The sequence below is a fragment of the Myotis nattereri genome, assembly GCF_964212035.1.
Source record: "Myotis nattereri genome assembly, chromosome: 14".
NCBI classification, from domain to species: Eukaryota; Metazoa; Chordata; class Mammalia; order Chiroptera; family Vespertilionidae; genus Myotis; species Myotis nattereri.
The window spans coordinates 11,985,444-12,001,562 of NC_138089.1; the positions used below are offsets into that span (position 1 = coordinate 11,985,444).

At 46.2% G+C, this 16,119-nt stretch overlaps 1 protein-coding gene across 2 annotated transcripts in view; it reads left to right on the plus strand.

Annotated features, from left to right (window-relative positions):
- The window catches only part of PRICKLE2 (prickle planar cell polarity protein 2), a gene marked incomplete at both ends in the record, with an annotated part of 316,207 nt that overhangs the window by 251,714 nt on the left and 48,374 nt on the right, over positions 1-16,119 (plus strand). For both annotated transcript variants that reach the window (XM_081105628.1, XM_081105629.1), the window contains one exon: positions 13,439-13,552. In XM_081105628.1, coding sequence (XP_080961754.1) covers positions 13,439-13,552 — 114 coding nt within the window. The remainder of the gene's footprint in view (positions 1-13,438; positions 13,553-16,119) is intronic.

Here is a 16,119-nt window from a genome sequence, read left to right on the forward strand (position 1 = left end):
ATTAAATTATATTAAAAACAAAGGTAATACATAATCAAAACTCACCACTTTATAGTCCCTTTCCCATGTTTCACTATTATCTATGCTCTTGAGGTCATGTCATCGGTTCGATCCCTATGGTGGAACCACTATGTAGGGCCATGCTACTGTGCATCTCTTCCCAACCCCACATCCAGTGACGTCATGTTGGTAGCTTGAAATCAGCCATGATAGGATTATTTACACCATTGAAATTGGCAAATGCTACAGGTTTAGGAATTTATTGTTTCTTGAACCTTGTAGTATTTTTGTCTGCCTTTAGTGGCTTTTGCATTAACTTTGCATTATAGTCATTTGCCTACTTGTCTTATACACTCTACTGAAATATAAACCCCTTCAACCAGGGGTAGTTTCTTATTCATTTGTGGGTCCTTTCCCCATAAGCACTCAACAGTTCCTTGCATATAGTAGACTGCTTTAATCTGCTCTGGCTGCAGTAACAAAATAGCATAGACTTGGTGGCTTAAACAACAGACTTTTCTTTCCTCATAGCCCTGGAGGCTGGAAGTCTAAGATTGAGGTGCCAGCAGGGTTGGTTTCTGGTGAGGACTCTCTTCTTGGCTTGCAGACAGCCACCTTCTTACTGCGTCTTCACTATGCATTGAACTTCTGGTGTCTCTTCCTTTTCTTGCAAGGAGTTTAGTCCTTTCTAATTATAACCCCACCCTTACCATCTCATTTAGCTTTAATTACTTTCTAGAAGTTTCTATCTCCAAATACAATGACATTGGGGGTTAGTGCTTTAACGTACGAATTTTCAGTAGAGGAGGACACAATTCAGTCCATGACATAGGCATTTATGATTATACATTAGAATGCTTGAATGCAAAGAAATACAGAGCCTTTACTGTGTGCCTGTCTCTGTACTAGTTACATGATGCCATCTGAGCCTTAGCATTGCTTCAAGGTACATATAGGGGTTGGCAAGAGTAGGCATATAGTTATTCATATGGAAAAAGACATGCAAGTTATGATTATATTAGTTTACAAGAATAAAATGTGTTTTGCATACTCACAACTGTAAATCTACTTTTGCCCACCCCTGTATTATTGTCCCCATTTACAGATGGAGATATTGACTCTATAAGAGATAAAGTAACTTGCCCAACTATGGGCAGATGGTAAGTGTTCCATTCAGTGTTCAGCCCCAAACAGTGTGACTCCAGGCTCCAAACATTAACCAATGTAGGAAATTGCCATCCTGCTTTTGTCATACATGTATGTGTGTATTTTGTCTAATGACAATATTGAAACTGTTACCAAAAAGAGTAAGCAACTGTTGGGGAATTTTTAGCAGGACATATATGTGAGTATACAGACATTCTGCAAAGAATGTTTTGGTAAAATTGGAATGGGGAGTCTTTATGTAATTGTAGCTTAAAAGAAAAATATTTAAACTCCACTATCTTCCATTTCTGGGGCCTTTTCTGTAAGCCAGCATAAAATAAATAGCTGTCAAATTATGCTCCAAACTAATGGAAAATACATTCTAACTAAACTTTGAGCTTTAATATTCTAAATGAAAATTTTATTTTTTTATTTTTTTAAAATATATTTTATTGATTTTTTACAGAGAGGAAGGGAGAGGAATAGAGAGTTAGAAACATCAATGAGAGAGAAACATTGATCAGCTGCCTCCTGCACACTCCCCACTGGGGATGTGCCCGCAACCAAGGTACATGCCCTTGACTGGAATCGAACCTGGGACCCTTGAGTCCGCAAGCCGATGCTCTATCCACTGAGCCAAACCGGTTAGAGCTAAATGAAAATTTTAAAAACTAAAAGGTTTGGAGAGAGTCAGCATGTGAGAAAGAGAGCACGTATAAGGAACAGGAGAGAGAGAGAGAGAAACATCGATGAAAGAGACTCAACATCGATCAGCTGCCTCCTGCATGTCCCCTACTGAGGACTGAGCCCGCAACCTTGCATGTGCCCTAACCAGAAATTGAACTGTTGACCTCTTGGTGCATGGGTCGACACTCAACCACTGAGCCACACTGGCAGGACCAAATGAGTGTTGTTTGTGTCCCTTCCTCTTAAAGAAACTACATTGTCAGTTATTCAGTCCATTCATCCTTCTCTTAGAATTTTCTCCATCCACCCCCACGCCAGTAATCTTTGGTGAAAAAGCAAGTGCTTTGATGGACTGAAAGGGACATTCCATGGGTTTTACTTCATTTCCTCCTGACACCTCACCTGTGTATTCTCTTGCTTCATGTCCCTGTCCAAGTCCCTTGTTAAACCAGAAAGTGGGAAAGATGAGATTTGAATACAGCGTGCATTCATTCAACAAGCATCTGTTGAGCGCCTACTACATGCGAGACCCGCTTCTGGGAGTATATGGTGAACAAAGTCCCAGGCGTTCACATTCTAGAAAGAAGAAAGAGGCAATGAACAAGTAGATTATGCATCAGCAACTGCTTAGTGCTTTGAAGAAAAGCAGGTTAAGGGTTTATCAGCACTATTGACATTTTGGTCCAGATCACTCTTTACTGTGGGAGCTGTACTATGCATTGTAGGAGGTTTAACAGCATCCTTGGCCTTGACCCACTACATGCCAACAGCATAGACACACACACACACACACACACACACACACACGGTTGTGACAACCAAAAATGTCTTCATACATTTTCAAATATCCCTTGGGGGTCAACAGTAGCCCCTGGTTGAGAAGCGCAGGTCTAGAGAGTAAGAGATGGGTGTAATTTATTAGTTAGGGAAGACCTCTCTGATAAGGTGGCCTTTGAGCAAAGATTCGACGCAGTGACCATGGGCATTATGTAAATATCTGGGGAAGAATGTTCCCAGCAAAGGGAATGTTAGTGCAAAGGCTCTGATGTGAGAGGACAGTAGCGAGCCCATTGTCAGCAGAACTGGACCAGAGGATGATAGAAGGTGATATGGTCAGCCAGGTTTTAAGGGAGCGAGATCATGAGAAGGACTTTGGCTTTGAATCAGAGGAGGATGGGAAGTCATCAAGGGTTTTGAGAACAGCAACATGACTTGGGTTGTAGTCAAATAGGGTTGTTCTTGTTCTTGCTGCTGCATATAGAATCAGCTATGGGACACAAAGGTGAAAGCCAACATCCAGAGCAGCCATGGCAACGCGAGCACTTAGTCATGGGTAGACGGGTTGTGAAGTGGCAGGGCAGTGACTGGAATCTGGATATATATTTTGAACCCACATCTAACAGTTTTCTGTTGAATTAGTCGTCGGATGCAAGCAAAAAAAGTATGTGCATGGGGGTGGGGAGTGTTTGAAACACTCCTCTTTGAAAACACCCCAAATGAGTTTTTCTTTCTGATTCTTTCTCCTAATCCTATGGGAGTTTAAGCATGATGGAGACATTGTTGAGGCACTAGATTTTAGACTGTTATATCCTAAATTACTTCCTGAGTAAACCCATTAAAATTATAATGTGGGTCTCCTGGAGAAACAGAAAGGAGCCAAACTTGGTAGGATTTTACGGCTTAGATGCCACTGAGTAGCACTTTTCTCCTATTGCTTGGGGAGCGAAAGTCTGGCAAGTAGGGGCAAAATGAGCAAACGGGCCCCCCAGAGCAGCCCATCACCACGGCTCATAGCTGCAGTGCTACCTGATTGTTCTCCAGGTTCCCATTTGGGAACCAATATGCACATTTCATAAAAACCACCACGTGCTGCAAATTCAGGCAGCATCTCTCCTTTCTCTGCAGCACCTGCCTTCTGAGACCTCAGGCGAATTCTAGATATTGCCTCCCCTAATTGAAGTAGATTAACCGAGTATCTGAACTTCTCAAAGTGCAGGAGAGGGAGACTGTGAAATAAAGGCCCATCTTCTAGTTCAGTGGTTCTCAACCTTGGCTGCACATTAGAATCACCTGGGAATCTTTTTAAAATCCTGATTTTTGGGCCTCATCCTCTGGAAATTCTGTTTCTTTGTTACTAATGTTGTGGCCTCACCCCATAACAAAGAAACAGAATTTCCGAAGGATGAGGCCCAGAAATCAGGATTTTAAAAACGATTCCCTGGTGATTCTAATGTGCAGTCAAGGTTGAGAACCACTGTTCTAGTTGGTGTCTGGGTTAAGATGGGCTCTTTTGAAACCTTCTGAATGTGCCAGCCTGCGCTGGGGATTACTCTCCAGGAGTTCTACCTTTAAACCCTGTGGAGTCATGTTTTCTTTCCCCTCCAAGCAGTGTTTCTCCTAGTGTGGCATGAGGTGTTATTAAGAATGCAGAATTCTGGCCCTACCTGGTTTGGCTCAGTAGATAGAGCATCAGCCTGCAGGTCAGAGGGTCCCTGGTTCGATTCTGGTCAAGGGCATATGCTCAGGTTGCGGGCTCATTCCCCAGTAGGGGGAGTGCAGGAGGCAGCCAGTCAATGACTCTCTCTCATCATTGATGTTTCTAACTCTCTCTCCCTCTCCCTTCCTCTCTGAAATCAATAAAATACATTTTTTTTAAAAAAAAGAATGCATTTTTTTTTATTGCTTAAGGTATTACAAAGAGTATTACATATGTCTCCTTTTTTTCCCCCCGCCCTTGACAATCCCCTGGCCTCCCCTACCCCCCAGTGTCTTATAAAAAATAAAAATAAAAAAAAGAATGCAGAATTCTGGGCTCCTTTTCATACCCAGAAGAAGGAAAATGTTCAGTGAGGTCCTCACATGATGCTGGAATTTGCTAGCATTTGAGAGCTATTGATGTATCACTTAGGAATTGCATTTATTTCCTAGTGAGGTTGTAAATAAAGAAATAGTTTATTTCTCTCATTGGTAAAAGACGTTCAGAGATAAGCAATCCAGGGCTGGTATGGTGGATCCATGGTGTAATACTTCCCTGCCCTAGCTGGTTTGGCTCAGTGGATAGAGAGTCGGCCTGCGTACTCAAGGGTCCCAGGTTCGATTCCAGTCAAGGGCATGTACCCTGTTTGCGGGCACATCCCCAGTGGGGAGTGTGCAGGAGGCAGCTGATCGATGTTTCTCTCTCATCGATGTTTCTAACTCTCTATCCCTCTCCCTTCCTCTCTGTAAAAAACCAATAAAATTCTATCTGATAATAGACAAACATGGTAATTGACTGTACCTTTGCTACACCTCCCATGGGCTAATCAGCGCAATATGCAAATTAACCACCAACAAAGATGGTGGCTAATATGCATACTGCAGACAGGGCGGGACAGCGCCATCCCTCCTGCTCTGCCACCATCCGGGCCTGCTATCTGCGACCCGGGGCGGCGGGCATCCGTGTGCGACCCGACCCGGGGCGGCAGGGCAGCAGCGATCCACCGGCCCGCCTGGGCATCCTTTGTGCAACCCAACCCAGGGCTACACCCCAACTCCTGGATCGGCCCTGCCCTGTGCGTGACCCGGGGAGGCGGGGCAGGCACCAAGGGATCAGGCCTGCTATCTGCCACCCGGGGAGTGGACCTAAGCCAGCAGGTGGTTATCTCCCGAGGGGTCCTAGACTGTGAGAGGGCACAAGTGGGGCTGAGGGACACCCCCTTACCCCCCCTCCCACGCCAGTGCACAAATTTTTGTGCACTGGGCCTCTAGTATATATATAGATATAAAAAAAACCTTCCCTGCTTAAGGTTACTTAATGGTACAGGGTGGCTGCTGGAGCTCCAGCCATTGTATTTACATTCCAGACAGGAAGCAGGAAGAAGGGGGAATGGGCTAAAATGGGCCTTTGCCAACTGTTTGGCACCCTTTAAAAGAGCCATCCTAGAAGTCACATCCTTACATATTATTGGCTAGAATTTATTCACAGGGTCACTCATAGCTACTAGCGAAGTGCAGAAATATTGTTCTTAGCTGGGCATATTGATGGTCAGAGTGAAATGACGGTGTTCTTATTAAGGCAGAGGAAAATGGATGGAGGGCAGCCATACCTATCACAACTCCCTTACACCCTCAGGCCGTGGTGTTGTGGGAAGGCTGTTTCATTTGGAGTGCATCGCTTTTTACTCACTGTCAGTTCATTTTGGACCATGTGTTGGTCATTTTATGGAGAACAGCAAAGGAAAATGTTCATCATTTCTGCAGTCAGTCATACAAATGCCCTGGAAGTCTACTATCTCTTTGTCTTTCTTCTTGATAAGGGAGGCTAAGACCTCCTCCGTAAACAGGGAGAGGAGGGGAAGCCAAGGCCAAAGGTGGTTCTCCCACGTCTTAGCTCTGTGCTGCTCAATCTGGTGAGTATGCATACCAACCTCCAGGATGTGGGCGGGGTTCACAAGATATGTGTGTAGAAACACTCTGGGCATGCAAACATTCAATAAATAAATACATTCATGGATCCCTTCTTCAAAGACGATGAGGGGTTGTTGAATCTGAGATCAACCGAGAAAGTCTGACTTCTTTGTTGTGTTCCATCTTTAAGAAACCAGGGATGCTTTTGATACAGAAAATGTCCCCTATGAGCCCTTTCCCTAAGGAGTTTCCATTCTTTTTTTTTTTTTTTTTTTTTTTAATTAAATCTTTATTGTTCAGATTATTACATTTGTTCCTCTTTTTTCCCCCCATAACTCCCCTCCTCCCAGTTCCCGCCCCACCATCCGCAATCACTCCCCACCCACTGTCCTCATCCATAGGTGCACGATTTTTGTCCAGTCTCTTCCCGCATCTCCGACACCCCTTTCCCCCCCAAGAATAGTCAGTCCATTCCCTTTCTATGTCCCTCATTCTATTATAATCACCAGTTCATTCTGTTCATCGGATTATTTATTCACTTGATTCTTAGATTCACTTGTTGATAGATGCATATTTGTTGTTCATAATTTGTATCTTTACCTTTTTCTTCCTCTTCCTCTTCTTAAAGGATACCTTTCAGCATTTCATATAATCCTGATTTGGTGGTGATGAACTCCTTTAGCTTTTCCTTATCTGTGAAGCTCTTTATCTGACCTTCAATTCTGAATGATAGCTTTGCTGGATAAAGTAATCTTGGTTGTAGGTTCTTGGTATTCATCACTTTGAATATTTCTTGCCACTCCCTTCTGGCCTGCAAAGTTTCTGTTGAGAAATCAGCTGACAGTCGTATGGGTATTCCCTTATAGGTAACTGGGTTTCTTTCTCTTGCTGCTTTTAAGATTCTCTCTTTGTCTTTTGCTCTTGGCATTTTAATTATGATGTGTCTTGGTGTGGTCCTCTTTGGATTCCTTTTGTTTGGGGTTCTCCGCGCTTCTTGGACCTGTAAGTCCATTTCTTTCACCAGGTGAGGGAAGTTTTCTGTCATTATTTCTTCAAATAGGTTTTTAATATCTTGCTCTCTCTCATCCTCTGGCACCCCTATAATTCTGATGTTGGTACGCCTGAAGCTGTCCCAGAGGCTCCTTACACTATCCTCGCACTTTTGGATTCTTTTTTCATTTTGCTTTTCCGGTTGGGTGTTTTTTGCTTCCTCGCATTTCAAATCATTGACTTGATTCTTGCGCTCCTCTGTTCTGCTGTCGGGAGTCTGTATAATATTCTTTATTTCAGTCAGTGTATGCTTAATTTCTAGTTGATTCCCCAATATAACATCGAGGGTCTCATTAGTTTTCTTGTAGATCTCATTAAGTTTATCGGCGGCTTCCAAACAGTTCTTGAGAGACCTTAAAAGTGTGGTTCTGAACTCTAGATCTTCCATTGACAATTTTGTCCTGTTTCTTTGTCTCCGCATTTTGTTATGCTTCCTTGGTGCACCCCCTAGTGGTCTTTGTGCGCAGTCTTATAGTTAAATCTTGTAGCTAATTCCAGGGAGGGTTTGACCTCCAGGCCAAGTGGCTATGAGAATCAGCTGTGTCAGCAGTGAGAGAACTTCTGTCCTCTAGGGAGGTGCTAATCTGGCGTTTGCCTGAGGCTATCCGGCAAATGCCTCTGTGCAGGGCTTGGGCGGGGCGGGGCGGGTCGCACAGGATCAACAGGGTGGGCCAGAGAGAGCAGTTATGGCGGCTCTCAGTCCTGTCCCCAGGGGCTCTGCCTCTCTGAGTCCCAGCACCCGCTGCAAAGCTCGGAGAGAAAGCTGCACTCGCTCTGACCGAAGCCAGGCAGTCCCGCTTCTCCCGTTTGAGTCTGGGTCCCTAAAGACTCGCCCGGATCTGGAGCTCAGAGTCTGCGACTCCCTCCCGATTGAAAACGCCAACCGCGCCCTCCGCCGCCAGCCCGCTCCGCGCGCGCACTCCGCACCTCAGAATTTGACTTCAGCACTGCGCCTCCTCTGAGTGTCCGTATGCGTTTCTCTTTCCTCCTAGTTGTAGGACTTCCATTCAGCCAGCGTTCCAGTGGTTTTGGGTGATGTCCGTTCTGTCTTTTAGTTTCACTTTTGAAGTAGTTGTTCAAAGCAGCAAACTCCGGCGTTAACCTATGCCGCCATCTTGGTTTTCCTCGGCCCGGAGTTTCCATTCTTGCCAGAGCTGCTGGAACTCCCTGGCTAAAATGTATGTGCAAAGTTGGAAGGAGACACCCGCAAAATTGAGTGGGATTGGACACATGCCTTCCCCTCCTCTGGGCTTTCTGGGTCTCTTGGAGCAAACAGGAATCCCGCCATCTGCCTGGCAACCTCCGGGGGTTGGAGGGAGGGAGACCCTAGGGCAGTGGTCGGCAAACTCATTAGTCAACAGAGCCAAATATCAACAGTACAACCATTGAAATTTCTTTTGAGAGCCAAATTTTTTAAACTTTAACTATATAGGTAGGTACACTTAATTAGGATACTCCTAAGGCTTAGGAAGAGCCACACTCAAGGGGCCAAAGAGCTGACCCCTGCCCTAGGGTAAGTCTAAACCTCTCAAATCCTGGTCCTGGACCACGGCAGGGGCATTGCCTTAGGAGAGGTTAGAAATGCAAATGGTGAGTCCCGCCCCAGGCTTACTGAAAGAGCAATGTGTGTTTCAACAAACCTGTCTGGGGTTCTGGTGCAGCCAAAGTTTGAGACCCATCACCTTATATAAAGCACTGTGCCCACTTTTTAAAATTAGCACACTTTTCTCTCCAGCGAGGAGTCCCTGACTCCCTCCCTTCTGTCTGTGCCCCGGCAGAAATGCTGTCAAAAGTGCAAACAAGCCAGGTCTCTGGAACTGGGCGAGGCCTGGCTCTGTGGACGTTGTTTGCACACTGACTAAGGTCTGACAGTCCGCCAGACAGACTGCAGGTACTGCCAAACCTTCCTGTTGGGAGTGACACCTTAAATAAAGGCCTTCAGCTACTTGGTTTTCATAAGCCAGTTTATTGTATTCAAAATGCTTTTGTGGGGCGGGGAGGTGGTGGCGGGGGTTGGGTGTACCTAGTACAGCTTCACCCAGGCCAGAATCACGAGGCACCTCTACCTGGGAATGTTTAAAGGGACCAAAGTTTCTAGAACATTCAATAGACCTGCTTTTGGAGAAATATGCTCTGTACATCAGTACACACACGAGGAAAAACAGAGATCAACATACCAGGTAATAGCTTGGTAATGATCATCACTGGCAAAATGCTGTTGGCTTTGCTCATTTATTTGTAAAAATTAACAAGTGAAACATGTTGGGGCTAAAATGAGCAATCTGCGGGGTTCCCAGGGGTGGTGTCCAATTTAACTTTTGGAGCCCCAGAAAGTATCCTGGGTCTTTCCTCTGGGGTGTGTTCTGGGGCATGTAGTCCTGTTTTCACACAGGATGGCAGAGGGCAGCGCATGCAGCATTTCTGGGTTCGGCCAGACAGATTGGGAATTCAAGAGCGTGGATTCTCCCTCATTCCCATCCATCATCTAGTCCTCCATGCTCAATAAAGAGCTTGGAAAGTCAGATCAATACAGGTGGAAACACAGAAGCCAACATTAGAAGGTAACTTTTTCTCCTGGACTGGACCAGGCTTGCAGACGGCTTGATCAACTCATTGTAAGTCAGATCACCTACAATAGGACACAGGGGTGATTCGGTAGGATGTTAATGAATATTAGCTGATCTGTTTTAATAAAGGGGCATCCCACTAATTAGGTCAGTTTTAAAAGCATCCACCAAATTATTGTGAGAAAATATTTTTTTAATTGTTTTATTGCTTAAAGTATTACAAAGGGAGAGAAAATATTTTATCACATTCCATGTATGAGGCATTATTGGAATACTGGTAGAACGGACATTTTTCAGTGGTGGTAATCAGTGGGCTTGAATTATAAGAGACAACACAAGATGTCTGGCCAGGAAAAGTAGGCCTATGTTCCCTCTGTTTATTTAAGAATTCAGAGTCTAATATAGGCACCCCTATGTTCACTGCAGCATAATTTACCATAGCCAAGGTATGGAAGCAACCCAGGAACTCATCAATACACGAGGGAATAAAAAAAAGTGGTAAAACATATATACAGTGGAATATTACTCAGCCAAAAATAAGAACAAAATCTTATCATTTATGACAACATGGATTGACCTAGAGGGCATTACACTAAGAGAAATACGTCAGTCAGAGAAAGACAAACACCATATGATTTCACTTATATGTGGAATCTAAAGAACAAAATAAGTGAACAAACAAAGGAGAAACAGACTCATAGATATAAAGAACAGACAGATGGTTGACAGAGAGCAGGGTGATGGGGGGGGGGGGGCAGGTGAAAAAGGTGAAGGGATTAAGAAGTACAAATTGGTAGTTACACAGTAGTCACCGAGATGTAGATTACAGCATAGGGAATACAGTCAATAATATTGTAATAACTATGATGCCAGGTGGATACTGGAACTATCAGGGGAACACTTTTTGAAGTATATGATTGCCTAATCTCTATGCTGTACACCTGAAACTAATACAAAATAATATTGAATATAAACTGTAATTAAAAAATCAAATAATTAAAAAAAGAATTCGCAGTCTTGAGGATGGCACACAGCATACCAAGATGTTTATTTACCTCCCGAGAACCCCTGGCGTGCTGTCTCTGCATGTTGGGGACTCCTATGCCCTCCAGCGTCAGGTGTGGGGGACTGCTTTCCAGGTGTGGACCTTGCCCAAGATGGGCAGTCAGGTCTTTCTCTGGGGGATTTGGGTTTGAGCAAAGCTAGTCAGTGTAGGAACCGAGGTTGTATAAACTCAAGTTTTATGGGAAACCTTAAGCTGTGAGAAGGTAAGAAGCAAATATGCGGAAAGAGACGCGTAGAGGACACTGGGCTTGGAGCGATGAGCATCCCTGACAGATCAATCACCTTTCAGCGGCAGGCTCCGTTTCCTCGTGAGGCCCGGGGGTACTGCTGGGTTTCTGGAGAAAGCATCACACCTTTATAATAATTTTCCATTTTATCTCTGCAATCAAACTAGCTCAAATAGCATTTTATTCCTTGCCACCCTCTTGCTTAGACTGAGATGAGTGGGGAGGGGCGGGGTTCGGTCTAACTCTACAAGCTGACAGTGTTGCCCTGCATTTTCAAATGGAAGGAAGTCCAGGAAGCCTCTGGATTGTTCCTTGTGGAGTATGCCAGGCTAGATAACATACTGATTGCTGTACATTCATGTCATGTGTTGCTATTCGGGGGCAAATGCTCTGCCTACGCCCTCACTGCATTGCCCCGATCTTCCAATGAGGCTTCTGCGTGGTTAATGTAACTTGCTGAGGACACAGGCATGGAGCATGTTCGAGCCAGGCTGGGGTGGGGGTCTCCCTGGCCATGATGCAGACGGTGCAGGGAAGACTCCAACCTCAGCCAGCTGTGGACAGTGGCAGAGAGGGCCTGCCTCAGGCGCTCGATCAGAAGGGCTCTCAGGGATGGCTTTGTTCTGGGCAGTGAAGAGGGGGCTGTGTGAATAATGAGGGGGGCACAGCTCAAGTGAGTTCACTATCAAAAACCCACAGCGATTCACTCGATGTCCGCATTTGTCCCTACCGTTCCGGAACCATCATGGGTGTTGTGAGAACTGCCAAGTGAGGTTGCAACAAGGCCTTTCACCAGCAATTATTTGGCTTGGGAGGCAAAGCCCTTCTCCAAGACGCGGAGACGGGGTCTGCTTTTCATACCTGGCACTTACCTGAGGAGCCATATGGTGCCGCTCCTCCGAGGGGCTCAGCACCAGCTTCTAATTCCAAACGAACTCGTCATCTGGCCTTTTATTTCTTCTCTGGAGAGTGCCGGGAACCTGTGGGCGGCACAGAACCTGGAGCAGTCCTCCCCTCCCAGGAGGTGGCTCCCCGCCAGGTGCCTGCGGGAGCCTTGCAGAAGCCTGGCCTCCCCGAGCCAGCTGGTCTAGGACAAGACGTCTGTTTACGGTTGCCTTTGGGATTTGATTAAGAGGATGATGTGCACATGATGGTGAATGGTTGCGATTATTTGTTAGGAAAATAAAGATGGCTTTCACATTTTTTAAGGCCTTGTCATTGCAAAGCCTTTCCTCCCCTCTCTTCTACTGCTTACGACTTCCTTTCTGGAGATCGGAGTAGACAGAGCTGTCTTAACTCTTCGTCCCAGCATTCCCAAAACGGTGTGCATATCCAAGACTCCCTAAACTCGGGAGTTCGACCAAGTTTGTGGACTGTGACGAGCATGAGGAACTTAGAGCCCCAAGTCTTCTTTCTTCCCTGCTATTGAATGAATGCCTTGTTTCTCAAGAGCTGGTCATGATGCTCCTAAGAGATGGCTGGAAAGTATTTTCCATGATGTCATCTGAGCATGCGTGGTTTTTTGTTTGTTTGTTTGTTTTTGTCTCTCCTATATAATAGCATACCACCGGTTTGGGTCAGTTTTTCCTTTCCCTAGTTTTGCATGCAGCTGGATGACAGAATGTTTTCTTTTCTCAGACAAAAATAGGTGCTTGGTGCTTCCCAAAGTCATCGTTAGGGTTAACCTGGCTTAGAAAGTGCACGAATCTGCCCTGTCATCAGCAGGAGCATTCTAGGATGGACAGAAATACTCCTATTACTGACGATTTTTCACTACACGCTCTGTATCCAGATTCAGGGACTCTTTCTGACAGATAGGAGCTGCTCCCTGTCCTCTCACAGGGCTCAGGGCCTGGAGGGCTTTGCACGTAGGAGGCGGCTGAGGGATGTGAGTGCCAGAAGCGGGCTCTGACTCCAGCGCTGCCAGGACAGGCACTGGCAGATCCCGCTGGCTCCGGAGGCATGTTACACGCTGGAGACGAGCAGGGAAAATGGTAAAGTCAGCTCCGGAGCCGGAGCCGGAGCCGGAGAAAGCCCTAGCCTCCGGGTTCGCCAGCATGGTTGCCGATGTCTCTTCTTCCAGGAGAGTTCGCTGGTTTTTGTCTTTCCCTTGGAGAGAGAGGGAAAGCCCCCAAGAGCTGGGGGATTTGCTGGGCTCTTTCCTGAAGAAGGAGTTTCTCTGCTGGCAGTGAGAAACGCCTGCCGCTGTGCTCCTCGCAGGGTGGGACGGCGGGACGTAGCCTGTGTCCTGCCATGGGAATCATCTCAGACAGCGGAACGGCCGGTCACCTGTGCGCTTTTCACCCTCAGGTTCACCAGTACTACAGCTGTCTCCCAGAAGAGAAGGTTCCTTATGTCAACAGTCCCGGGGAGAAGCTGCGAATCAAGCAGCTATTACACCAGCTGCCGCCGCATGACAATGAGGTAAGGGGCTGGGGGGCCTTAGGGAGCCTTCCTTAGAACCTTCCCCAAATACCTACCTACCTTTCCACAGTTGGAATGCTGTGATCAAGATCTCCAAAGAAACATTCTGGCCGTTTAGTTTAGGTTTTAGCTTCCTTAATTAGAGCCAAACACAGCTCTCAGACACCTTCTGGAGAGCATTACCAAAAAGCAAAGTCTCAGTATGGGCTGGATTCTCCTGGCACTTCTAGCGCTCTGAGGTTAACCAGGGAGCACGAACATTTGAAGGCAGATTTCAGGCTTTCTTAGTTGAAGAAGAACGGGCGAGGCTGGTTTCCTGAGCATCTGGGACGGTTGAGATTCCCTGGGCAGTTCAAACCCTGCAAAGACTTTGTGACTCTCTTGAATTTTCAGCCTCATCTCACGTTAAATGAGTGCGCACATTTCCCACGCTCCATGGCAGCTGACGTTACGTGCTCAGATGTGCAGCTCTGAAAATCTGTGTTTTTGTCGTTTAAAGTCCAACTTGCTGAGGTCACCCTTTGCACCCTTGAAAGTCTGGCTTGCAGGCTGTCCTGTTCTCTGAACCCCCACCCACAGCGCTGTGAGCAGGCATTTATCTTGGGAGATAAATTGATCCTAAAGGGACATTTGTAAATATACTTTTAAAAGCTCCTCATGCTTGAGGGGTTTAGATTTGTAAACTAACCGTTAATTGATAAGTATCGGGTTTGTAAAAGTTGTAATCCCATAGAATTGAATTGTCCACTGAACTGGATTACATTTTAAACAGAAACACGATTTTCGATTGAAAAGAGAGGTAACCCCTTGGTGAGACACCAGCTACCCACTGTCCCACCCGCAAGCTGGATCCCAGGGAAATGACTGAGTGCCTTCTAGTCTTTACCGCCCCACATCTGAAAGAAAAGGGTAAATCAGGAGCCACGAAAGTACATTTGAATAAGTGATAAGTGGAGCAAAAGCTCACACGCTGAGGCAGCTCCTAGAAAGAGGGCCGTGATTCCCTTTCCTAGTGTTCATTTCAGACTTCGTTTAAAAAGTGTATAAATAATGCTTCCTCTTTAAAGCCGAAAGCAAACCTTGTAACCTGACGCCCAGTTAACTAACTTGGAAGTGAAAATGCGGGTTTTTACAAGCAGGAGGGGTGTGCCTGTCTTTAAAAGCTTGTCCATAAAGTGTCAGTAACCATATAGTCCGGGCTGCTGGGGGCCCTGGGCTCTCTCCCGGAGAGAAGCATCCGCATGAAGACGGTTTCTTTTTCTGTTAACTTTTTACGTGACAGAGGGACCTGATCCGCTCTGTTCTGCTTTTAATGGTTTATTCTGTGTAAGGTTAACTGTGGTTTCATGAAAAGAGACCTTTCAAATCCCTCCTTCCTGCTGGTGAGAATTCCTTCCATGGGGCCCGGAGGCAGTTTCACCCATTTAGACGTGGCCCTGTGGGGAACAAAGGGTGATCCTAACGTAAACATTTGATCATTCTTTTTTTCACCCAGAGAAGACAGTTTTGATATCTGCAGCCGCCCTGGTTTTTAAATTAGGACGCACCAGCCTAGTTCAAAGGCCCCCTGGAACCATCTGGCTGACAGGCATCTGAGCATCTCAGTTAACCTTCTGATGCTCAGATTATTCTGAAGTGAGGCAGGCGGTGGGGTTAGGGCACTGTTTGCCAAAGTGTGGTGGGCACGGGACTTGAGGTGGGACACGGGCAAGGCAGTGTGTAAAACTGAACCATGTAATGAGAGAGCACTTCCTCGTAAGTTGTATTTCATTCCTCGTGGATAGTGAAGGGAGAGACAGTTCAGGTGGGGCAGCAGCTGTAGCTTGGAAGCTGCAGCATTAAGAATCCGCATTTCGGGACCTCCCACAGCCAAAGGTATCCAGGTAGAATCTAACCATGTGGTTTCGTTCTCACTCTATTTAGTTTATGTTCGCCCTCTGATTTTTACAGGGGAATTACTGGGTTTCCAAAGCCCCCTTTCCCTCAGTCCAGTCCTGGAAGAAGTGTAGGTGGGGCGTCAGTAGAGCTAAAACCAGAGCCAGTGTCTAGCTTTCCTTCCATGTTGAAGCCGGGTCCACTTCAGCATCAGGCCAGCTGTCGTCCATTAGTCCATTGTGTGTGGGGAGCGCATGGCCGTGGACCATGTAGGGGAATGCCGGGGAGCCCCACAAGCCAGGAGTCAACCAAACACACCAAGAGCTGGAGAAAACAAGAGAGCCAAGAGGAATGAAGAGAGCAAACTCCTTTGTTCAGGGACCAAATATCCCAAATGTCACGCTTTTGTGGTGGCTATGCCTACCCTGGCCAGCGACCTGCTCCCAGGTGTGACTAACAGGAAAGCATCTGCAGCAGTCACCCCCCAATTTTACTGAGCATTTGCCTGTCACCCCTTTGCTGGACCACTGGGGAGTGTAAAGTTTTAGCTTCTGGTGAAACTGCCCAAAAGACATGCCCATAATATTTGGCCTTCCCTTTGCTCCTCTCCTGTTATTAATAACTAGAGGCCCGTTGCAGGAAGATTCCTGCAAGAATAGGGCTTCCTGCGGCCAGAGCGAAGCAGAGAAGGG